This window comes from Marmota monax, unplaced genomic scaffold, assembly GCF_021218885.2.
Source record: "Marmota monax isolate L192 unplaced genomic scaffold, Marmota_monax_Labrador192_F-V1.1 WCK01_AAM20220418_F8-fsc00011, whole genome shotgun sequence".
In the NCBI taxonomy this organism is placed as follows: Eukaryota; Metazoa; Chordata; class Mammalia; order Rodentia; family Sciuridae; genus Marmota; species Marmota monax.
This window is the reverse complement of record NW_026693082.1, coordinates 14,696,217-14,721,260: the sequence shown is the minus strand read 5'-3', so window position 1 is coordinate 14,721,260 and position 25,044 is coordinate 14,696,217. Positions and strand designations below refer to the sequence as shown.

Sequence of the window (25,044 nt, the reverse complement as noted above, 5' to 3'; positions counted from 1 at the left end):
CAGGCAAGCTGATGGATTCTGTGCAAACCTTACAGGAGAACCCTACATTGCAATTATTGGTGCTCTTTTTGTAATTAATATCATCATCTCTGGATTCCAAAATAGAAAACAAAAACAGAACAACAGATAAGCCTAAACTTTGTGCTTTATCTTATTCTATTTACTTAGAGTTAGCAGTTCTTAGTAAATACACTATGTATCCAGTGAATTAATTGTTCCTTAGATTTTCCAGATAATAGACATATTCAGAAGAAAAAGCAATTTTAGCTAGTTCATTCCTATGAGTGAAATGTTGTTCTAGAGATTTTTTAATTTGTCAAAGTTTCAGTTTCAGTGTTCTTCTGAATATATCCATCAAGTTTTCTTTTTAAAAAACAATTTAGGGCACACATCTTGAGTATACATTTACCTAACATGAATAGGATTAATGAGCTCATCACTATAACTCTGACCAAATACTTTAGAATTCACTTTAATTTTTAAAATTTTAGAAAACTTTAAAATTGATTCAGCTATTGATCTGCTATTGCTCCCTTTTATGCTTAATTTAAGTTCTTCATTGGGAGAGAATAACTCCTAATGTGCTCTTTGTTTTTGGATTTTATCTTGTTTTGCCTTATTCTTGAGGTAGCCAAATAGATAAGATAGTTAATTGCATTGTAATGCTGTGGGTTTGTAGAACCATTGCAGATTAGGGGGAAAAAAAAAAAAAGGTATGGCCTATAAAATAGACAAAGATTTTCATTAGGAAACAGCAGAATTACTTTAGCAACAAATGAGTTTCCTCTTAATATTCTCCTCTGGTGGGGCCCTGTGTTTGTGAGACAGCCATTTGGCGAAAGAAGGAAAGAGAGTGTGTATTCTAGGTAGTTAGGTAAATTGAAGTTTCTGAAAGAATGGCGCTCTTTTAGATTACGAGATGAACTGGTAGAAGAGTTATAGATGCCCACGTGGCCTTGGCAGTTACCTGTTCTCTGTGCTTCCCTGGGGAGGAGGTGGTGAGTGAGTTAAAGGGTCACCAAGCATGCCTGTATGCTACATGGAAACGGAATTAATCCCTGGAGAAACAAGCTCTACTTTGAAATCCTTGGGAGCCTATGGACCCCCTTTTTTAAAAAAAGACCAAGGCATTTTTAAAAATATTTTTTAATTGTAGATGGACACAATATCTTTATTATTTATTTATTTTTATGTGGTGCTGAGGACCGAACCCAGTGCCTCACACATGAGAGGCAAGTGCTCTACCACTGAGCCACAACCCCGCCCCAAGACCAAGGCATTTAAAAGAAATTTAGCTAAGTGAGATTTAGTCTCTGGATATTCACCACTGGAACCTTATTAGCCAGGGTTGATGACACTCATTGGAAATTTGGCCTTGTTGGCTTGTGTGGCAGTATTAGGCCCAAGCCTATGAAGTGTCATGTTTTCCAGGCTCAGCTTAAGCAGAGGCAGAGGTTATAGAAGGACAGTGATTAAGATGAATGCCTGGTGATTTGGTGATCTTCCCCTAGATGCTTGTTGGTTGTTTTGTCTTTTCGGAGACTTTGTTTCTGATAGTGCATAGAGCACACAGCACTGAATGGTATGAGATTTCCATGTTCTCATTCTGAAAATTAAAATTTTTGTCCTACCTTCCATGAAACTGTAGTAGCTTCCTTTGATACAGGGCTTTCCTGTGGGACACAGTTAAGATTCATGGTAAAAGGAAGCTTTGTACTTTTTAAAAATTATTGCCTTCTGAGAAGCAGAAGCTTGGTATAGTTTAATACCATTCAATGCACTTTCTGTTCTGGAAGGTTTTTTTCCTTCAATTCTAAATGTATGAAGTTATAGGCTGAAGTGTTATTCTGAAATAGGATATTGGCTGATAAAAAGAATATTCACTGGCAAACCATAGATCATCCTCTGTTTTCTCCATTGAGAACATCCTCCTGCTGGTCCTTTAGGACAGTGGTGCCACCACCTTCCTCCTTTGTTTCTTAATACCATAGACCCATCACTTGTAACTTGCCTCTTTATCAAACATGCCCTGCAATATGTTGTATGTCCTGGAACTCCCTGCCTCTCCTTCAGTCTTGGAGGCTCTTTTAGGGTTTGTTTTTCATAAAGTATAAATGGTCAGGAGTGAGTGGTGTTTGAGAAAGAGCATCATTCTGATAGTTGCCATCCTGGATATGATCTCTCATCAGTCAACTGGTCTGTCTCCCTCTCCTTGAACAACTGCATGGACACACTTTGTTCCAAATAGGTCACCAAAAAAGCTGACAGAATACACTAAAAATTCAAACTTTTAAATCTATAGTCTTCCTACGGAAAGAATTTTCTGTAAGTGAAGGATTGCAGCTCAGTTGTGAGGACATGGTAATAAGCCTGAGGAAGCCTGTTAAACAGGAAGTTTGTGATGAATGACTTAATCAAGTTGGAACCATTCATGATGGCTTAAAAATTCCTGTTTATATATTCCTTTACTTCCTATAACAAAATAGCCAGTGTTTATTGCCTTAACTTTGCATCAGGTTGTGTGTCAGGTATATGCATGTATGCCATTTAGTCCCTCACAGTCCTCTGTGATACTAATGGCTGTTTTACAAGCATAATTGCCCAGAGTGGTCCAACCAGGGCTGACTCTAGAGATGACATCTTAGGTTGTGCTGTACTAGGCATCTTCCAGATGCATAAGACTTCTCTCAACACCCAAGTTCTAACCTGTGTCTTTTTGGTATTGTCTTGCCTGAGAGCATTATCTCCCATGATCTGAGTCAGATAAAGGTTTTAGAGCTAAATGTATTTCTGTAGTGGTTTGACAAACTGTAGCTAAGGATTAGATTGGCTGGGGAGAAGGTCATTCATTATATGTTCTTGATACTTTAAATTTCTTCTAGGACTAAAGCCACATGTGGTTCTACTCTTTGTAAATAAACACCCATGAGTTTTCCATATGCATTTTAATATTCCAGAACACCATTTTCCCTAGAAAACAAACAAACCCCACAAGTATTAGACGACCAGAGTGTTTTCGGTTTTATGAGGCCATGAGTCTCTGTCCATAGTTCTGGGATCATAGAAAAAACTCTTAAGACCTCAGTGTAAATGGGTGTTCTTCAGGATGTTCATGCGTAAAGGAAGGTGTTCTGGTAGGTGAAATCACCTTAATGAAAGAACATCAGGTGTAAGTGTAAATTAGCCCTGCAGGTGTGTAAGTGTGTAGATTATCTATCTGTAGCAGACCTTTGTTACAATACCTTTTTTAATGTCGGATTACATGCTATTGATAATGTGTCTATTGACATTACTTGTAATTGACTAGCTAGGTATGGTGATGTATGCCTGCAATCCTAGTGTCTCAGGAGGCTGAGGCAGGAGGATCTCAAGTTCAAAGCCAGCCTCAACAAAAGCAAAGCACCTCAGACCCTGTCTCTAAATAAAATACAAAATAGGGCTGGGAATATAGCTTAGTAGCTGAGTGCCCCTGAGTTCAGTCCCCAGTTAAAACACCCCTCATACACGGGAAAAAAAAATTTGACTAAAGGTCATGTGTTTTCCTTGTGTTTGTTTTATTTTTAAAAGTTGTTGTTTTACTAGCAACTCTAATGGGAACTCGGTGTTGAATAGAGATTTTTCCTACTTTCTCTTTAGTTTATTTTGACTTGTGGAAGTGTAGGAAGAGATGGTGTAAAAGAGAGGAAACAGGAGGAGGGAATAAAGGCCATGCTGGGAGTGTCTGCACAACAATTGCACGCATTGAGAAAGTTCACAGAATTAGATAAGATGTTTTGGGAAAATTTAGCTTATCTGATATTTTGAAGGAATTTTTAAAATTTCTAGAACAAGTCCATTTAGTCATATGTTATGATCTCTTAGTATGACGTTCTTTATGTTGGATCCGATGGCTGTCACCAACACCGTTGCTCAGAGCTGGTGGCAGTTCCAGGCAGCTGAGGCGGGAGGTGGAGGGGGGTGTCTCTGGGGATTTTGCCATTTCCTGGGAGTTCCCAAAGCTTCTTTACACAGTCTTTCCTAGGATGATGTGTCTCTCTGAAATTCACACTTGAACGGCTATAGCTTCCTGCCATAAAGGGTAACCCATTGGAATAAAAGCAAATCATGTTGCATAAATTTATCACTCATTAAGGCAGAAAATGAGTTTTGTAAACTAATAAACAGAATTATTTCTGCTCCCTCAAGGGGCACACTTTAGTCTGAAGTGGGTTCCTTTGATTCTTCATAATGATGGCAAATCCCAAGAGGTGATTTTGTCAGCCAGCAGCAGTGTTACAGGTACAGTTACACAAACTTGTTTTGAGGTCTTAACTGGAAAAATAAACTTTTCGTGCCTCAGTTTCCCCATTACTAAAGTGGGGTCAATAATACCTGCTTCATAGGGTTGTTCCAAGGATGAGATCGATTGACAGCAGTAAATTATAAAGTAGAACATATGTTATGCTACATAAGCTTGAAAGCCAGACTGTAATGAACATGATGTGTTCTGCTTAAGTTGATGGTTTTGTCATATTTTTGATTGAACACAGAAACCAGAATATTCTAAAAATTGCCAAGGAGAAACGTGGAATAGAGCACCAGTCGTAATACCCTGGCTGGCAGGTGGTAGTCTCCATATAGGCATCTGAGCTGGTAGCTTTGGTGAAAGGACAAGACTCAGGGAACCTGGGATCAGAGAAGCCCAGGGTGAAGAGAAGTGTCCAGGAAGATCAGGCTCAGTTCAGCTCTCAGTGGCAGGAGCAAAGAGCCACAAATAGAAGGCAAGACCACACCCTTCAAAACCAGGCCTTGGAGGTGGGGTGGGGATGATAGGAGGTGCAGAGAAATTCTAGACTCCACTCAAGGCTGGTTCTGCTCTCTTGTTCTTAGTTGGAGTGTCAGGCTCCTAGAAGTCTATTATAATACACTAGTGGTCTCTAAATGGTTTTTTAAAAAAACACATATATCCTTTGACACAAGATTTATTGATATAATTCAAATATATTTTATACATTAATATAACACATTCTTGAATATGAATTTTAGAAGAATGAGTTAAAATTTTTAAACTAGGTGCAAGGGGATGTAGCTCAGTGGTAGAGCATTTGCCTGGCATGGGCAAGTTCTAACTGAGTTCAATACCTAGTACTGCATAAATTAATAAATACCAATAAATCAAAGTAAAAAAAAATTGTAAAGATTGCCTCCTGAGCTTCAATGGCTGGCTTTAGGTTAGGGTTAAGAGCACCTTGGGCAGGACATGTGTAAAATGATTTTGTACTATGTTCTCAGGGAGTCTCTGGAGGTCCCCCTCAGTGCCTAGCTCCTTTGGCTGGGTGGTAGAACAGCACAGTGGAGTTCACTCAGAACGACCTCCATGGAGTCTCTGACAGAGACCATGAAAAGCCTGCTATGATACCTGCTGCTACTTTTTCCACGCACGCTGCCCGTGTCCAGAATACCAGCAAGCATGTGAGGCGCAGTAGCAGTGTCTTAAGGATACTTGAGGATTCTGGTGCCACTGGTCAGCAAATACATTGGTGGAGACAGTACCTGGTGTGTAAAGAAAATACCATAACTTTTCTCCCAGACCAGCCTGTCTTTCAAGTAAAGAACATAAAAGCCTCATGTTAGTGGGAAAAGTGGAAGGTATGATTATAAGGAAATGAGACCAACATTTATAATATAGATAAGTCTGCAAAACAGATTATTCTGTAGATACCATTATCCTGGTAGTGATAACAATAACATCACTAATTTTGATTGAGGCAAGCATTTTACACGTATTATTTTATTAAATCTTCTCAAAGCCTTGTCAATGTAGGAGCTATGAGTCTGTCCAGCAGATGCTCCAGCGCCTACTTGGTGATGCTGCTGTGAGGAGATCGGGCACAGGAAGATAGACAAGGCTCCTGTGTTCACATTAACAGTTCACAGTGCATGGGGAGCCAGATGCCCTGGGCCCCACATAGCAGAGGCATAAACTGGCTAAGCAAGGTGTCCCGTGTTACAGAGCTGCTGGATGTATGGATTATCAAGAAATGCTTTCAGAAGAAAAGGATATTTGGACTGAGACAGAAGCTGTGTGTGGGGGTAACAGCTTTGGAGTAAAAAAGGTCAAAGATCCTGGACAGTCCTATGTGTGTCATTTGATCTCAGGTCATAAAACTTACAGAGGGCAGACTCTGTCTGATCCTTCTTGTGTCCTTCTCCTAGAACAGTATAGGTTCCAATGTGGATTGGCACTAATTGCTACATGAATTATGATACATGGTGTGGATGTAAGACATCATGCCTCTCTAATGTTTTGGGGATCAGTCAGCAGCACACGTTTATTGAGTATTGGCTCTTTCTCTGATAGCATCATGCAGAAACACAGGATTGGTGTGATTGGTAGTACATGAGTCTTGGTCCTCACCCATTGCCTTTTTCCTCAGGTAAGAATTGTTGGGAGTTCAAAAGCAAAGTGTCTCAGAGTCCAGCAGTCTCAGATGGTTCTGCCACAGTCTCATGTGTGAATAACACTCTTGTCCAGCATAGAAGTACAGACACAACATCAGTAATAGCAGCACATATTTTTACAAGATTCATCTTTCCAAACCCTGCCCCATAGAAATCATAGCTTCTTTAATGTCCTGCTGGCTGTGTGAAAAACAGGAATTTATGTAACAAGCCCTGCACAGCGAACCTTTTCCTGTTCGGAAAAAAAAAAAAAAATTTTTTTTAATTGTTGGCAGAGTTAGTAGACAGCTCTCTTACTCAAAGAGTGACCTGAAATGTCCTCTTAGAAAAATATGCAATGTGATGTTTTGATAAGTAAGGGATTGCTATGGCTTTAAAAAAAAAATGAGTACTGAATTAGTATATGACCCACCTGCATTAGTGAACCTTCTTGAACTTTTTTGATTTCATTGTGATGTCTCCTGTGGTATTTGTTAACACTGCCCTCAATTGCACTTGCATCTTGGGTGTTGTAAAGCTGCACTCCACTCTCCCCAGGTCAGTGTAGACTACCAGGAAGCTGCTATCTGGGAAGATCTTTCTCCTCTTTTATCATTAACTAAATGTGACAGGGACAGGAGTCAAGCTTCCTTTCTTCCAGAGGTTTCATCTGAGCTTATCTGTGTGTCTATTGTGTTCAGAGAACAAAACTGTCATGATGGAATGTTGTGCAAATGCCCAGACTTCCAGTGTGTAGACAGCGTTCCAGGGTGCAGGGTCATAGCGCTTGGCTGCATTCCAGTGCTTCTCCAGGCAGGCTGCTGCTTTTAAGAAAGAGTTGAGAACTTGGGTTGCTAGAGTTTTGTGGGCATAGCAGATAAGTCTGTAGCTGAGAGAGAGAGAGAGAGAGAGAGAGAGAGAGGAGGTCTTTCTGTGAGATTTTGGGGATCTATGGGAATGAAATTGAACACAGAGAAATGTAGTCCTCAGCCTCTTCGGGAAATCTTTTATGGCCTCTGTGTCCTCCTTGTGGCATGTCTTGAGTTGGGGATAAATCATAGGTGGGAAGAGAAAGTCTTGGAAACAAGAGACTGTCACTGCTGTGTGCCCATGCACCTGCCTAGCATCCAAGCCAGGAAAGCTTTTGTTCAGCTGTATTTGACCTGTGTCCTGGGCACCCTGGCAGAAGAGCTTGTCACATAGCTGCTGTGCTGCAATTCTTGGACAGAATGTAGCACCGAAAGCATTTTGAAATGTGTTTTTTTCAGCTCTGACTATTGGGCTTCCTTCTGATTTTTGTGTCTTCTTTTAGAAAGCAAGGTTTTCTACCCCTCTTTCTGTTTTCCACCTCCTTCAGTGAGAAAGACAAAGAGAACTCAGGGTTGTGTGTGAACCTGGCACTGTCCTGCTGTGCAGAGGATCTGCTCTGGTGCAGTGGTGGGTACTTGGGGGCATCCTTGCCCCTGGTCAATAGCAAGAGGATATGGGTAGTGTACCTACTTCCCTGGGTGACCACAAATCCGGACAGAGCCTTTTTGTGGCTCCAGAGAGGGACTGCAGGGAGGGAGGGTTCTCAGTCAGCTGAACCTTGCACCCATTTGGCAGAGGAGGCCAAGGAACTCAGGGGTCTAATATATTCAGTGTCCTGCTCCTGCACTAGAGATCAGGCTCCTGAGGCTGCTGCTTGAACAGACAGTGACTGTGCCCCAAACTGTGCTGGGGCAGAAACTGTCAGATAAGCTCTATTTGTTTCCCATAGGCTCTCCCAAATGTCAGGAGTCTGGCCACGTGTTGAGTAGGAGAATTATATTGGGGCTTCCTTGTCTACAGCTGAAGCCTAAGAGACTGTGGTCCTTTTTCCTCATATATTTGCAGTTGTGGGTTTGTCTGTACAATATACCTCTAAGCTCCCTCTAAGCTCTTCCCATATCCCTCATAAAAAGAGTGGAGACACACAATTTAGAATTGTGTTCCTCCACTCCTGTTTGTCCTCTCCAGTTACCTTTTTGGACAGAATATAGCTCCTAATGCAAGGTCATAGAGTTAGTTGGTTATTAGGGTAGAGGGGTACTACTTGAATGGAAATTTTTCCTTTATTGGTCAGTTAACTCTCTCAAATACAAAAAGATTGACTGTTTCCTGTTATCAACTTGAAAGGCTAATGGAATTCCAAGGTATAAAGTTTTTAGGCTTCTAGGTTTTAACTGAGAATATACCTGGTTTCATCTCCCCACTCCCACAATAATGTGGGCCCAGTGAAATAAAACTTCTCACTTGGTATAAATGGCCTGATCCATTTTAAGAGAACTAGCAATTTGAGGAATAATGGAATGGAAAGGGGTCGTGATGGTACTTTGATATTCACTACTGTTTGCATAGCATTACAGTGTGCAAAACTTTAGTGTTTTTTAAAAGATTTTTTTATTTGTAGATGACACAATACCTTTATTTTATTTGTCTATTTTATGTGGTGCTGAGGATGGAACTCAGTGCCTCACATGTGCTAGGCAAGTGCCTACCATTGAGCCACAACCCCTGCCCAACTTTAGTGGTTTTTAAAACCAGTCCCTGTAATTTCCCCATAAAATGTAGCCATATAAAAAGGTGTTTTTACTCATGCTTATTTAATTTAAAGATATAGGTGCTATTTTTCCTACACCAGCTTGAGATCTTTTGTATTGGGTCTAGAGCTATTATGACTGTTCAGATTCAATCTGTACCATAAATTCTTCTAAAATTTTACCTGTCTTCCATATAAGACATGTTGAATAGTTAACTTTCCAAGTGGAGAAGTATTATACTTCTGATATTATGTGTTTGCTTTACAGAATTCAATTCGTCATAATCTGTCTCTACACAGCAAGTTCATACGTGTGCAGAATGAAGGAACTGGAAAAAGTTCTTGGTGGATGCTCAATCCAGAGGGAGGCAAGAGTGGAAAATCCCCCAGGAGAAGAGCTGCATCCATGGACAACAACAGTAAATTTGCTAAGAGCCGAGGCCGAGCCGCCAAGAAGAAAGCATCCCTTCAGTCTGGCCAGGAGGGTGCTGGCGACAGCCCTGGATCTCAGTTTTCCAAGTGGCCTGCGAGCCCTGGCTCCCACAGCAACGATGACTTCGATAACTGGAGTACCTTTCGCCCTCGAACTAGCTCTAATGCTAGTACTATTAGTGGGAGACTTTCTCCCATTATGACGGAACAAGATGATCTGGGAGATGGGGATGTGCATTCTCTGGTGTACCCACCATCTGCCTCAAAGATGGCTTCTACTCTGCCCAGTCTGTCTGAGATAAGCAATCCTGAAAACATGGAAAACCTTTTGGATAATCTCAACCTTCTGTCATCCCCAACGTCATTAACTGTTTCAACCCAGTCATCACCTGGCAGCATGATGCAGCAGACACCATGCTACTCGTTTGCACCACCAAGCACCAGTCTGAACTCACCCAGTCCAAACTACCAAAAATATACATATGGCCAGTCCAGCATGAGCCCTTTGTCCCAGATGCCTATGCAAACACTGCAGGACAACAAATCAAGCTATGGAGGATTGAATCAGTTTAACTGTGCACAGGGACTCTTGAAGGAGTTACTTACTTCTGATTCTCCTCCCCATAATGACATTATGTCATCAGTTGATCCTGGGGTGGCCCAACCCAACAGCCGGGTTCTGGGCCAGAATGTGATGTTGGGTCCTAATTCAGTCATGCCAGCCTATGGCAACCAGGCATCTCATAATAAAATGATGAATCCCAGCTCCCATACCCACCCTGGACATGCCCAGCAAACATCTGCAGTTAATGGGCGTGCCCTGCCCCACACGGTGAACACCATGCCTCACACCTCGGGTATGAACCGCCTGACCCCAGTGAAGACACCTTTACAAGTGCCTCTGCCCCACCACATGCAGATGAGTGCCGTGGGTGGCTACTCCTCAGTGAGCAGCTGCAATGGCTATGGCAGGATGGGCGTTCTCCACCAGGAGAAGCTCCCCAGTGACTTGGACGGCATGTTTATTGAGCGCTTGGACTGTGACATGGAATCCATAATTCGGAACGACCTCATGGATGGAGATACCTTGGATTTTAACTTTGACAATGTGTTGCCCAACCAAAGCTTCCCGCACGGTGTCAAGACGACGACACACAGCTGGGTGTCAGGCTGAGTTAGTGAGCAGGTAAGTTCACCCCAATATCAAAAGGCCTCTTGAAGAGTAGAACTTAAAAGAGAGGAACACGGTAATTTGCCACGTGTCTCCATGGTTAGGACTTTCTTGATATCAACTGACTGTCCCTTGCAGCAAGACATCTTTTATCCATTCCCCACTCCCCTTTTTTGCAGCTTATCCATTTGCCTTTTGAGCTTAAAAATACAAGAAAGCATCTTTTTAACTGCTTTAAAGATTTTTTGACAGTTAGATGGCTTCATCTTTTTAGTAGCTCTTCAATAAATGAGTACATTTGATACAAATCAAATGCTGAAGGGGTCTTTTTAAAGTGGAACTTTTTTTCCAATGAATGATTTTTTAGAGCAGTTTGAGAAAGCACTAGCTTCCCCTAGCCCCCACCCCAAGTATGTGTATCATTCTAGTTTGTGAAGTTGAATTGATTTTAATTTGGCTGTATTTTCACTGTGTGTGTATATGTGTGTATGTTTGTGTTTTTCCCCCTAGGCTACACTTATGAACGTACTTCAGATTGTCTGACAGCAGGAACTGAGAGAAGCAGTCCAAAGATGTCCTTCACCCCTCCTTTAGTTTTCTTGATTTAACACACACACACACACACACACACACAAAAAATCCTTTTTTCCTTTCGTCAGACTTGGCAGCAAAGACACTTTTCCTGTACAGGATGTTTGCCCAGTGTTTGCAGGTTATGTGCTGCTGTAGATAAGGACTGTGCCATTGGAAATTTCATTACAATGAAGTGCCAAACTCACTACACCATATAATTGCAGAAAAGACTTTCAGATCCTGGTGTGCTTTCAAGTTTTGTATATAAGCAGTAGATACAGAATTGTATCTGTGTGTTTTTGGTTTGTTGTTGTTTTGTTTTTGTTTTTTGGAATATCCATTTGGTCCAAGGAAAGTTTATACTCTTTTTGTAATACTGTGATGGTCTCATGTCTTGATAAGTTGAACTTTTGTTTGTACCACCTGTGTTCTGCTGAAGTGATCACAAAGAACTAAGATCTTCATTCTGCACCTCCATTAAACAGCTTTGGACCTGTTCACATGCCACAGGATTCACATGAGAACCAAGTAGCCTGTTATCAATCTGCTGAATTAATGGACTTATCAAACTTTGGGGGGGAAATAGATTAAATGCCAGCCTTGTACAGGTCTTTTCTATTTTTTTTTGTTGTTGTGTTTATTTTGTTATTTGCGAATTTGTACAAATACTTAAAATGGTTCTAATTTCCAGATAAATGATTTTTGATGTTATTGTTGCAACTTGAGATCATTTTTGGAATAGATATTGAACTGTAATGTTTTCTTAAAACTAGAATCTACTTTGTTACATTGTCTGCTTGTAAATTTGTGGAATCACAGGTATTTGGGGCAGCACTCATGATTTTCATTTTGTATTTCTAACTGGATTAGTACTAATTTTATACGTGCTTAACTGGTTTGTACACTTGGGATGCTACTTGGTGATGTTTCTGACTAATCTTAAATCATTGTAATTAGTACCTGCATACTCAACGTTTCTGGCCCTGTTTGGGCAGGAAAGTGATGTATAGTTATGGACACTTACTTTGTGTTTTGTATTTAGAAGAACTTAATATGTTTTTATGTATGTATTTTTAAGAAATTTCACCTTATCTTGCCCTGTGAACTATGTGTGCCGCATAGTGTCCAGTCTTCTGATAGATGCCTGTGTGTGGCATCGTTGCAGTTACTCCGGGGAGGCCTCATAATGTTTGGAAATCAGAAGGGGCACCTGCATCTAAAAATAATACTCTTTTGTCAAATTTGGGGTTTCTTTTAGCTTAACCTTTTTGAGTTATGCTTCAGTAAAAGTGTTCCTTATAACTGCTCTGATTTCGGTCCTGATGGTTGATTTTGTAGCTCTGTCTTGAGGAATCATGTCAGTCTTCACTCTGTCCCTTTCTCTTCTGTCCTGCAAAGTTGAAGGGAAGAAGTTTTAAAAGTGGGACTTAAGTGATTTTTTAGAATGCTTTATGTTCATAAGTATAAATGACAACCAGATGGAATAGAACTTGTTTAAAAATTGGGGCAATTAATTGGAAAACCATCTGTAAGCTGTATATTTGAATTTATTTTAAAAGCTTTAGTTTAAAAGTAAAGAATTTGACAATTTCTTCAGCCTTTAGCAACCTAAACTATAACTGTGAGCATTACGTTTTAATACTTTCCAGTTACCTGAATCTGATAGACTAGGTTAATTGGCTTCTCCTCCCATTCAGTCTGTTTCAAATCATGTAAATCATGTGGAAAGTCTGAAATCATCCCAGAAAGAGACAGGTGCACACAGTTTTCCTTTTGCTTTCTTGAGAAGGCTCTGGTTTCTGTGCACACAGCCTAAACCACCCTTGCTTTTTTCCTAGTATGTTAATTGCATCTTCATTGGCTTCATTTTTCCTGCACATTTAACAAGAACACATGTGTTCATGATCGATTTCCAGCAGTAGGCCGGCTCTGTTGTAAGCTTCCCACTGTGATTTTTACTGTTCCAAACACTCTAAGCAGCCACCCCTCTGACCATTTTCTGTTCGGGCACTCCAAAACATGGCTTGTTTTAGAAAGCTTAGTTTCCCCCAAGCAGAGCCTCCTGCATACATAATAGAACTTGTTGGTGTCATAGAACTCGGGTGCTCATTTCTGTTCCTGTGTCTTCTCATTTTCCTTCCCTCACATACCATCGCTTCACCATTACAGAGGGAGCCTTGGCGTTCATTGCAGAGGCATCTACAGCTGAAATCACTGTAAACTCTTACTACTTCGTAGAATGACTTTTGGAAGGTATTTCTTCCTCCTGAGTTTGTCCTGCTCACTCTACAACCCATGCCCCATTTTTCTTGGTGTTAAAGCCCAAATATAAATCCTGGACACCTCTCTGTGTACCGAAAGTCCAGGGAAAAGCATCTTGTCTATTTGGAAAGTAAACATCATGTGGCCTCCAGGAGTTCTTTTTCTGTAAGAATACTGACTTTCTGGAATAATTAGTATATTATTGTACATGACTGCTTTGTGAAATGTGCAAATGATATCACCTATGCAGCCTTGTTTGATTTATTTCCTCTGGTTTGTACTGTTATTAAAAGCATATTGTATTATAGAGCTATTCAGATATTTTAAATATAAAGATGTATTGTTTCCGTAATATAGATGTATGGACTATATTTAGGTAATAGATGCATTACTTGGAAAGTTCTGCTTTGACAAACTGACAAAGTCTAGGTTGATTAGAAAATTGTATCTCAGTTAGCAGTAAATCAGTGGAACATGCCAAGAAAAGGATAAGGATACTTAAAATGGAAATAGTTCTCCAAAGGTGTACAATTTGGACTTGTTCAGCTGCTCAGTATATGTTACCAATATTCCCTCAGGCTCCCACCCCAAACTTGAAATTCTTCTAGTTCTTAAGAGTTCCTAATTTATAACTGATTTTAAAATTAGAAGTTTCTCTAGTGGTTTCAGTTTGGGAGTAATCATTCAGTTAAAAGTACAGTGTGGTTTATGCAAACAAATAGCTTGGCATTAAAATTGGCCTCTTCTTAAGGTGGGGCCCAGCCTGGCACTGTGGCCAGGGTGGCCATGTAAGTCCCGTCAGGATAGTCACGCCCTCCCACATTTCCACATGAGTTTAGTAACAGTGCAGATTCCATGTCCCTGTTCTGATACCCTCTGAGAAGTGCCTGATGATGCTGATGTACTTACAGACACAAGAACAATCTTTGCTATAATTGTATAAAGCCATAAATGTACATAAATTATCTTTAAATGGTTTGGTGTCTTTCTTTACTTATAATTGTTCAGAATAAGCTCTTCATTAGAAATTTTTGTTTGTTTAGCTATCAAGTACTTGAGTTAAACCTTTTAATCACATGTTTATTCAAATCTGGTATTTCCTTTGGAGGAAAGGGGAACAATCCCTCTAGAACCAAGCCTTGTCCCCGGAGATGGAACAAGTACAGTCTCTGCTAACAAGCAGTCCTGGAGTACTTAATCGTTGAAATGTCTAAAACTACTTCTGCTCCAGTAATTCCGAAGTAAATTCCAGTAAAATCTCATGGTAGAACAGACCGTGCTGGAGGTGAAAGCAATGTGAAGGCGAGACAGGAGGGTCCTGAATAGGAGGCCACGGGCAGGCAGACACCAGTAGTATGGAGGAGATGGTGGCCTTCCAGGTCCAGATGTGCTACTGTCACCACTACACACCTGGTTAGAGGAGGATGATGAGTCCTTTCAGTGATTGCAGGTCAGAAGTTTCCATGTTTGCTCAGAATCTGCCTGAGGAATGAACTAGGATTCCAGTAACATGGTTCAAATGCATTTTATTTTATTTTTTTTAAAGAGAGAGAGAGATTTTTAATATTTATTTTTTAGTTATCGGCGGACACAACATCTTTGTTTGTATGTGGTGCTGAGGGTCGAACCCGGGCCGCACGCATGCCAGGCGAGCGCGCTCCTGCTTAAGCCACATCCCCAGCCCTCAAATGCATTTTAAAACAAGGCTTAAGCCCAGGTCTCTGCTTGCTTTGAATACTAGTGGGCAGGTGGGTGAATGAATTAGAATAACAAGGAAATAATTCTTTCTAATATTTATCTCTTGAGACCAGTAGGTCGGTGATCTTGCAGGGTTGTATTTCCTCCTCCTCCTGAAGTGGAACATGGATCAGAAGCCTGCTGTATAGAACAGGTAAAAGCATATGTTCCCGGATCCTGAGGTTCATGCACAGATAAGTGTGAAAACTGCTGACCAAGTCCAAATGCAAAAAGACCTACTTCCAGCTTTCATAACCTGTGCATTCACACAAAACCATGCATCTGATGCATTTCTTGAGAACAGTGCCCACATTTTACATTACTTTGTCAAGAACACAAGCAGGAAAACCTTCTTGAGTGATACCTTGGGAGGAGCTTGTTGCTTAGCTCTTTAAGGGCAGAGACTTCCTTCCTTTGACAATATCTAGGTCCCTGCTGTAACAAGTGATGGTAGTAGATCAGGATGTGTACCTAGGATTGCTTCTTGACCTGTGAACCAGCCACACTGAGGACTTTGCCTTGGCTGTTTCTCCGTGTTTGAGGTGGACTGTAATGATAATTAAGCTATTCAACCTTACAGTGGTTGGTGTGGTCACATTAGGTAGGTGGACGGCTGAACCAAGCACTGTATTAAGTGGCAGTCTCTGAAGTAGACACTGTCATATATACATTGAACCTCATATCATTTGAAAGTGCTTGTTAGGGCATGTGAGCCTACAGTTGGGCTGTGGCCTCTAAAATGAGGGTGTATTCATGGTAGGTTTCCTTATTGTGATTGTTTCATTATTTGATGTAAAAGTTGCTCTAGCAATAATGTATATATATGGAATCAGGTGTTTTCAAGTTTAATGCATTATGTCCCATCGTCCCATTTATGGAACACCTATAGGAATTTAAATCGAGCAACAAATATACCACTTGTGGCAACTTTGAAAAATATTTGTGGTTTTAGAGTTCTTCTGAAGAAAATAACAAGTGAATAATTACTGAGCATATCTATTAATGTTAATTCATTAGTAATATTAATATTTATGATAAAAATTATACAATGAACTCTATATTATTATTTCCAACCTATTTTAAGTCACCTATGTTGGTCTCATTGAACTATTCATAGAAATTGAAGATTTGGGACTTAATGGGTTAAGTAACAGGAAAATGTGTGAGACTGGGATGGGATACAAAAGAAGGTAGGTATATCCTGGGATGAAGGAGGAAGGGAGGCAGGTGGTCCTGGGTGGTAGTGGGCAGTACGTCTGAAAACCAGATATGAAATGGAGCCCACCAAGGTGAGAGATGAAGGCCTGAGGATCCATAGGCTAGAGGAAGCTACAGACTGTCAGGCATCTAGAAGGTAAGAACTCTCCCTTTTTGAAGCCAGCTGGGAAGAGGACACCTTCTGTGCAGATGTCTGGTTTTAGCAGTATGGTTGTGAGAGGAGGAAGCTCCATTCTGGGAAGGCACCCACCTATTAGAGGAGAGAGGGCAAAAAAGAGATTCCCTGGACTTAAGCCAATTTTTCTTAGCTTGATATTCCCCATGAACCTTCAGGCTGAAGAAACTTACTGACCATTAGTACCTTTACAGGTTCAGAAGTCCCAAAAGTAGAAGTCTTGCTTGCACTAGAGATTTTCATTCTTCAGGGAAAGAAAGGCAACTTTGTGACAGCTTGCTATTCATTCTTCACATTCTTCATGAGCTTCAGAACCTACATCAGCTTTCAGAATTCGCACAAAATTAAAAGTTTGCAGATAGGTAGCTAGGTGCCTTGTTGGATTCTTGGTTCTATGACCATCTTGGGAATTGTAACTAATAAAATCACTTCCCAAGTGAAATGATGTTAGGTGAGCAGGCAGCTGGTGGGCCATTTTAAACCAGATTTGAATTGAGATAAAGGAGAGGTCCCTTTGCACTTCTGTGCTTGATTCCAGAATAAGCCAGAGTTGCCTGCCCATGGGGTGTTTGGAAAGTGGAAAGCTTCCCAATGCTTGAGCAGTCATTTCCCCACAGATGGGTAAGTTGAGGATACTTTCTGCTACCTGCCTTACAGGTTTGATGTAAGGATTAGAGGGTGAGGTAATGTCTGTGAGTGGCTTCCTGTGCCTGGGAGAAAAACTGCTCATGTGAGTTGGTGTCAGCTTAGGTAATAGTAGGTTTGGGGGATTTGCTTCCTTAGTGGGGCTCCTGGATAGTCGGCATCTCCCTTGCAGGGTAAATAGGAGAGCTTTTTGGTTCATCTTCTTTCCTTTTTTAAAATTTTTACATTCTTTTATTGACACATAATTGTACATAATTTATGGGGTGTGTTGTGATGTTTAATGTATACAAGGTTACAGAGCATTATGTAATGGTCAAATCAGGGTAATTAATGTATCCATCACCTTAAACATTTTTGGCTTAGGTGAGGTTTCCCTGAGCATCTGCTCATTTCCACCACCCACCATCTAAACTGCTGTTCTCTTCAAGGCAGTGTGAGCCTAGGGCCCCTCCCTGGCCCATCCCTGACCTGTCCTTAGCCTGTCGCAGGATGCTTCTCCGCCTTCACCTGCTGTGAGCTTTAAGCTGAGCTGTTGCATGAAAATCAGTGGGCCCTACTGCAGCTGCAGAGCTAGCCCTCTTGCTGAACAGGACTAGCGGTGGCTTTCCCATACCCCTCTATGGTGAGGGTCATACCGGAGTGGAGGTTGGGGACAGTGCAGCAGGTGAGATAATGTCTCACCCCAAATGCCCTTCTTTTCCTTCTCAGACCTGCTCTTGGGGACAGAAGAGCACATTGGTTCCTGTCCCTGGAACTGGAAGCCTTTTCGGGCGGGGATGCTTGGTTCATTCAAGTTTTTCTGCATTTCCATTTGCTGTTCTCCATCTCTTAAGCAAGGGGAGTAGGTAGCTTGCCAGACTCGAATTCCAGGAGAGTTATTAGGCTTTCCTCAGAAACTCTAGAAGTACTACCAGTACTAAATTGTGAACCTGATACATGCCCAATACAAACTTGTGATAATTGTTCTCATAAGAGTTCTTCACCATGGACCTATATACTAAAGATGTTCAGAGACATTTTACCTTACTTGACCTTGACCTCACCCCAGGGCAGAGTTAGACTCAAGGTCTCCATGTGCCTTTTGTGGGCTATCCGTCTGCAAAATAGGGAAGGAGGAAAGGAGAGGAAAAGACTCATGTTGAGGAGGATACTGTTGGGTGCCTGGGCCCAGTGGCTCAGTTCCCAAGAACAGATGGTTAAACTTGTGGGAATTTTGTGAGCTGATTTTTAATAACTCTGTATTAACAAGTTAGATAAATTCAATATTAAGTAAATTTTATTTAAAAACCGAAGTAGTAAATATTCAACACTTCCTAATGATTGTACTCCATTTTACCCTGGTCAGCTATTAAGGTTATCACAGCTGCTGTATCTCTCTGGTAAGGATACTGTCATGGTGTGCTTAAGGATACTGTCGTGGTGTGCTGCTGCCACATATGTTGAAGCCCAATATGAATAAAATTTGAACGAGGCCAGGCACAGTGGTGCATGCCTATAATCCCAGAGGCTCAGGACACTGAGGCAGGAGGATCGTGGTGAGTTCAAAGCCAGCCTCAGCAAAAGCAAGGCTCTAAGCAACTCAGTGAGTCCCTGCCTCTAAATAAAATACAAAATAGGGCTGGGGATGCGGCTCAGTGGTCGAGTGCCCCTGAGTTCAATCCCCAGTACTGAAAAAAAGAAAAACGTTTTTTGAATGAGGGTTTAAAGTAGTGTAAACAGTTAAATCAGTTAAGTTTATTGAGAAACCCATTGAGAAAATAGGTGGATTGGGGTACAAGACCACTTGTCAAATCCTGGCCAAATTGCCACTGTATGTTCACTATAGATAAAAGGGTCTGACAAAACTTAATGCATTCTGTGAGAATTTTTAATGAGGAGTAATGTTTATTATTGGTAAGTTGTTCACTGCACATCCTTTGCATCAGCAAATGTGAAATAAATTTAAGTATATACAGGCATGCCTGGTTTTCCCACAGAGCAGATTAATTATTTAAATAGCACACACTGACTGGGTGTATGAAGGCAAGATCTCCAGTGATTTTGATGAGAGAACTGGGAGTCTGGGGGTAAGAGAATGAGAGAACAGGAGGTTGAGGGGGGCGATGCACAGTCAGGGTAGTAGTGACTGAAAGCTGTAAGGTACAGGGCCCTAGGGTGGAAGGGGTTGGGAGATGCTCAGGCCTCAAGGTTGGGTGCTGTGTGCAGAGTAGATGTCAAAACTAACTAAAGGGACAGTGGGATTTGGGATGGAGAGAATCTCCATGCAAGTGCCAGACCCTTTAATTTAGGGGAGAAATCAGCAGGTAGATGTGAGTGACTGGAAAGGAGGAGCTGGATACTACAAACATCAACACAGAGGCCTCTTAACCTGAGGATGAGAGGGGGCATTTTCGACTTGGAAACAAGGATGTCAGTTCTGCTCTTGAGACTCATTGTAAACGGTATAATGACACCCGCTTACTGGTGTTAACTGAGAATTAAGTGACCTGAGTTAACCTTCTGTTATGGTGACCAAACAATTTGGTTTGTTAAAGACAGGCTGTTGTTCCAGTACAACTATCAAAAACTCAAGTGTTCACATTTGGATGGTTAATATATGTTCACCCTGTCAACCAATACTGCTTTCATATTAATTGCTCCCTAGAAATCTCACTTCAAGAGCTCCCAGTGGTTGAGAGGACTTGGAGTCCCCTGGGAAGAGGCTGTCATGGATTAGAGAGAGGAATGTTAGGCTGGTGTCCCCAGAAGCATTAAACTTAATCCATTGCATATGTTATGATTTGAATATTTCATATGTTGAAATCCTTACCCCCAACATGATGGAATTAGGAGGTAGGATCTTTGGGAAGCAATTAAGTCATAATTAGTGGACAAAGCCAGATTTTCACCTAGTGGGATTAATGTCTTTATAAAGAGAAGTTGAAGAGTCGGCTAGCTCCTTCACCATGGGAGGACACAGAAGGCACCATCTTTGATTGGGAAACAGCCCTTACCAGGTACCAAATTTGCTGGTGTCTTGATCGTGGACTTCTCAGCCTTCAGAACTACAAGAAATGAATTTTCATTGTTTATAAGCCACCCAGGCCATGATATTTTGTTATAGCAACTTGGGTAGACTAGATAGACTTCAATCAAGGGCCTTCTCAGCCTTGCTGTGCATTTTCTCTTCCTCTACCTTATGCGCTGGCCACACTCATGCTTCCAGCCTTTTCACATGCTGGAAGGTCTAGTTATCTAGAATGCCTTTTACTTTCTTCCCTTCCTAATCAGGGTCTCATGCAAAGCCTTCCCTGCCCTTCAAGCCCACTCTAATCAACTAGATGAATGCAGGACCCCTTTTCCAAATACAGGCACATGGCTGTGTTTTGCTCTGGCCATACCATAATGATCTTCATGCAGCCTGGCAGCATCCTGTCAAGAAGTTCAGAGCCAGGCCTGACTTTGGGTCATCACCAGGCTCCCAGTGAGCTTAAAGCAACTGCCAGTGCACTTGACCCCAAAGGCATTCCTCTGGTGAGCCAAACGGCATCTGCCAACATTCCAACAAATTAAAAGCAGACCAAGAAGCCTGAAGTATGTCGACAAGTCTGGAGCTGCAGTTCACTTTCTTCAACCAGGGAAAGTACAAAGTCAAGGGAGGGGAATGACCAGTGATGAAATGGCACGAGGGACCCTTGGCTTTGACCTTGAGCCCAGAGAAAAGTTGTATGAAAAGTGGAGGATTTTACAGCCACCTCCACCAGTTGCAAAATCCTCCCTTTTCATACAGCTTTTTCTCTGTGTTTGAGGATAAAGCCAGCCTTTCACCTAGCTCCCACCTCCACAAAATGACACAGACTAATTAATGTACAAATGCCATACATTGAAATGCCAGTTCATCTGCTGTCTCCCAAGCAGGCTTGTGGATCCATAGGAACAGCTAAGTTGTGCTGCTCTTAGCACAGTTACGTCCTCAGAGTTTATGAAAAAAAAAATAAAAAAGGCAACAGCCACCCTTGATTAGATCATTGACTTGCTTCCACACTGCCTCACCTGGAAGGACATAACCACTGTCATTTGCAGTTTTTGATCAGTGTTGTATCACTGGGGTGTCTTCTTCCAACCAAATGGTATTGGATAAAATATGTGGATTTCCATTTTCTGATTTTGTTTTTGGATACAAGGGATTTGAGCCCTTAACTACTCAGCCACATCCCCAGCTCTTTATTTTTTATTTTGAGATAGGGTCTTGCTAAGTTGCTGAGGTTGGCTTTGAACTCATGATCTTCCTGCCTCAGCCCCCTCAGCCTCCTCAGCCTCCTCAGCCTCAGGCAGGTGTGTGCCACCACGCCTGGCCCGTGTTCTGATTTTTAAAAAAAAAATGTTATTTTGAAATATCTGAAAATTCAAATGGTTTTTGAAATATTTTGAAATGAAATATTATTTTGGGAGGAAAGCAATTGATTTCCCTTTGCAAGACAAAGTTTTCTGGGCTTTGTGATACCAACCTACCCAGATACCTACAAAACAAACCAGGAGGCAATTCCCAAAGTCAGGCAATTCTGTTGTGAAATAATTGTGAAGTTGTAATAAAACATACCCTGAATAGAATATTTCATTTATTCTTTTAAACACTTCTTCTGAGACCTCAATAGTTCTTAGAACACTATGGATTACATTTTAGATTAATATTGTTCTTTAAGTTTCTAATTCCCTTCTGACGCCTGCTTGCCTTTCTTTTTTTCCTTCCTTCCTCCTCCCTCCTCTTCATCATTCCTCCTTTTTTTTTGGTCTTAAATAATTGGTATTCCATTGAAAGCATGGACATAATTTTCAAAACCCTGGATAGAGTTGCCTGGAAGCTTTAACTGCTATATGGAATCTCATGTAACCATCATGTGCCTTTTTTTGGAAACAACAATCCAAACAATTGTCCTTGCCTTTTGTAAGAAAATCACATGATTAAAAAAAAATAGATGACTAGCAATAATTCTGTTGTCACTTGGTTACTGGCAGGATAGGGAGAAGGAGGAAAACTTAAGAAAAATGCTTTTTTGGATCCCTCAGACACACCAATCTGCAAACCTTCCTGTAGTAAATAATTTCCTTTGTCATTTCTGGGTAACTATAAAAAGGCTTCGGAATGTATCCAGGCCTGGGTATTCTGTTGTGTAATACTTTTGGAGTCTGTGTTACCTTACTTTGCTCCACAAACTGGCTCAAAAGTTACCAGTCATTTCCCCTCTGCTGGTTCCAAATGTTGGGGATACTGATAGGAATTGAATGAGGGAAAATTCAGACTGTTATGGATAATAATGTCCGCTTCTGGGATTAGAACCTGTTGATGTATTTGACAGCAAAAAGAAGTTCGTGTCAGCTTTGGATCCCAAATGGGCTGTTTTGACCACTGTTGGTAAGCGTTGTGAAATAAAGCTCCCTCTGCCGCCAGTGTTCTGTCCAGAAGAGAGCTGCAGGCTGGCCCCAGAGGGTCAGTCTTCTAATGACAGGGAGGACTCCTGTCACTTTGTAGATTCCAGATAATGAAGGCTCCCAACCATGTTTGAAAGCAGCGAGGCTGGCCAATGACCAGCACAAAGTTAGTGTTAGAACTGGGTGTTTCTCTGTGAAATGAACTGATTCCCCCCAACCCCCAAGGGCAGTTCTGAGATTGTATAGGAAAAACTATAATTAAGAAAAATGGATGGATTATTAGGAAAGGCTTTTTATTCAAAAGGTTTTGTGATTTTAATGGCACTTTGCATTTGTGATACAAGTGATATCAAAGGATACCAGATGCTTCTGCCTTGTAGATTCCTCAGCTTCCCTTTGAATTAAAAAGAATAGAGCAAACCCATTTGCCCTGACCACAGACTAGTAAAAAACATGTCCCTGCAAGAGATGAGGAGTCTGGGGGACCTTCAGGGAACCTGTTGGAAAGGAACTTCAGAAATGACACACATTGCTTCTCTGAGTGAGCTGCTCACTGTGGGCAAGAGGATTACAGTGCTTGTGAAGGTTTATAAAAATACCGATTCCAGGGCCCCAGCTGTACAGAACCAGAATCTTGGATGGGGGGTGTGATGAGGGAGAAATCTGAACTTACTCCAGATGGATTTTACGAATACTGAAGTTACCACTTTTGGTCTATGGAAATGTGACAGAGTGTTCTGCTCTTCATTAACTCCCTCAACTGTTAGGCTGATTTGGGAACCCTAAGAAAACGTTGGTGAAGAGAACAGACATGTTATTCTTCCTCTTGAAGCTCACTGTCTTCCACTTCTCTCTGGGCACATGGTGAAGTTTAGCAGAAACGTGTCGTGAAGTAGTCTTTAAAAACAGACTGCTTGGATCAAGTTTCATTATACTTTCAAATTCTGAGGCTTCCTCACTGGCCCTTACCTACCTACCTACCTTGGTGGACAGCCTGCCTCCTGCTTGCTGGGGACTTCCCCATCCTGACCTGGCTGGGCCTCTCATCTGGCATAGCATCTTGCTGGCACAGGGGTTCATCCCTGAATAACACCATGGAGTGGCATTGAAGTAGTGTGAGCCAAGAACAGACCTGGAAATGGTCCATTTGATCCAGGGTGGCCACACAGCTGAACTAAATGCATCCAGGCTGAGGACAATAACAACCCAGTCCAAGAAGGGTCTGTTTTCCATTGGAAACAAGGAGGCCTTTTTTCTTGTCCCCTTTCCTTTTTGAAAAAATAGCTGCAGGAGAGAAGTAGCTCATCTTGAGAGATCTTTAAGGGTTGTAGTGGAGCTTAGTGTCCCCCACAGAGCTCTGTGGTCCAACCTGGGTGGACACTGCCTGGCTCCTGGGAAAAGCTGCTACAGCCCCAGGCTAGAAGCCTCTCTCCCAAACCCATGTGAGCAAGGAGCAGCAGCCAAGGAGCCGCCCCGGAGGAGGGCTAGACACTCCATGATGATAACACATTGACACTTAATTTGGGTGGCGTCCTTAAGCTGAGCACTGTTCCACAACTCAAGAATGTTCCGGATCACTGGAAGACACCGCCTCTGTGGCTGCCTGGATTTTTTTTTTTTTTTTAATTTCGTTTGAACAGTGTGCCCAGAAGTAGGACATAAATCAGTCTCTAATGCAGAGAGAACCATATCCAACACAACCTGACCTTTTCCCCTGACTTGGGTGATGGTTGGGAACATTGATGATTGAGCATAGTGGTGTCCAGCGATGTCCTAAGGGCTGTTGAGGTGGGTCCTGTTGTTAGACTGTGTCCTGCCTCCCTCCTTCCCTTCCTTCTCTCCCTTCTGACCTCTCTGTTCCTCCTCCTCCTCCTTCCCCTTTTCCTCTGTCCCTCCCAATCTCCCTTCTATTCATTATCATGGAAGACTTCAAACATAAACAAAAGAGATTTAAAAGTATAATGAATCTCCATGGGTACTCATCATCTGGGTTTAGCTCATGTCTAAACTTGTTTTATATATACACACCTTTAATGCTGGATAATTTGGAAGATAATCCCAGATATCTTACAATTTCACCATTACACATATATGTAAAGAATGATACAGTGAAGTCAGGCACAGGGGCACACACTTGTAATTGCACAGCTTGGGAGGCTGAGTTGGAAGGATCACAAGTTCAGAGCCAGCCTCTGCAACTACGAGGAGCTAAGCAACTCATTGAAACCCTGTCTCTAAGTAAAATACAAAATAGGGCTGGGGTTGTGACTCGACTCAGTGGTTGAGTGCTCCTGAGTACCAAATTAATCCCTGGTACAAATAATAATAATACAGTAAATTAGTAAATAATTCTTTAAATTTTAAAATATTTAAAAAATATTTTAGACATTTACCTTACATGCCATCAGACTCAAATATTACACTGAGTCACTCAGATAACTG

At 41.6% G+C, this 25,044-nt stretch overlaps 1 protein-coding gene across 1 annotated transcript in view; it reads left to right on the top strand.

Annotated features, from left to right (window-relative positions):
* The window catches only part of Foxo1 (forkhead box O1), a 93,398-nt gene extending 79,007 nt beyond the window's left edge, over positions 1-14,391 (top strand). The window contains exons 2-3 of the mRNA XM_046454151.2: positions 9,249-10,598; positions 11,094-14,391. Of these exons, the coding sequence (XP_046310107.1) occupies positions 9,249-10,586 (1,338 nt within the window). The 3' untranslated portion in view covers positions 10,587-10,598; positions 11,094-14,391. The remainder of the gene's footprint in view (positions 1-9,248; positions 10,599-11,093) is intronic.
* The last annotated feature ends 10,653 nt before the right edge of the window (positions 14,392-25,044 follow it).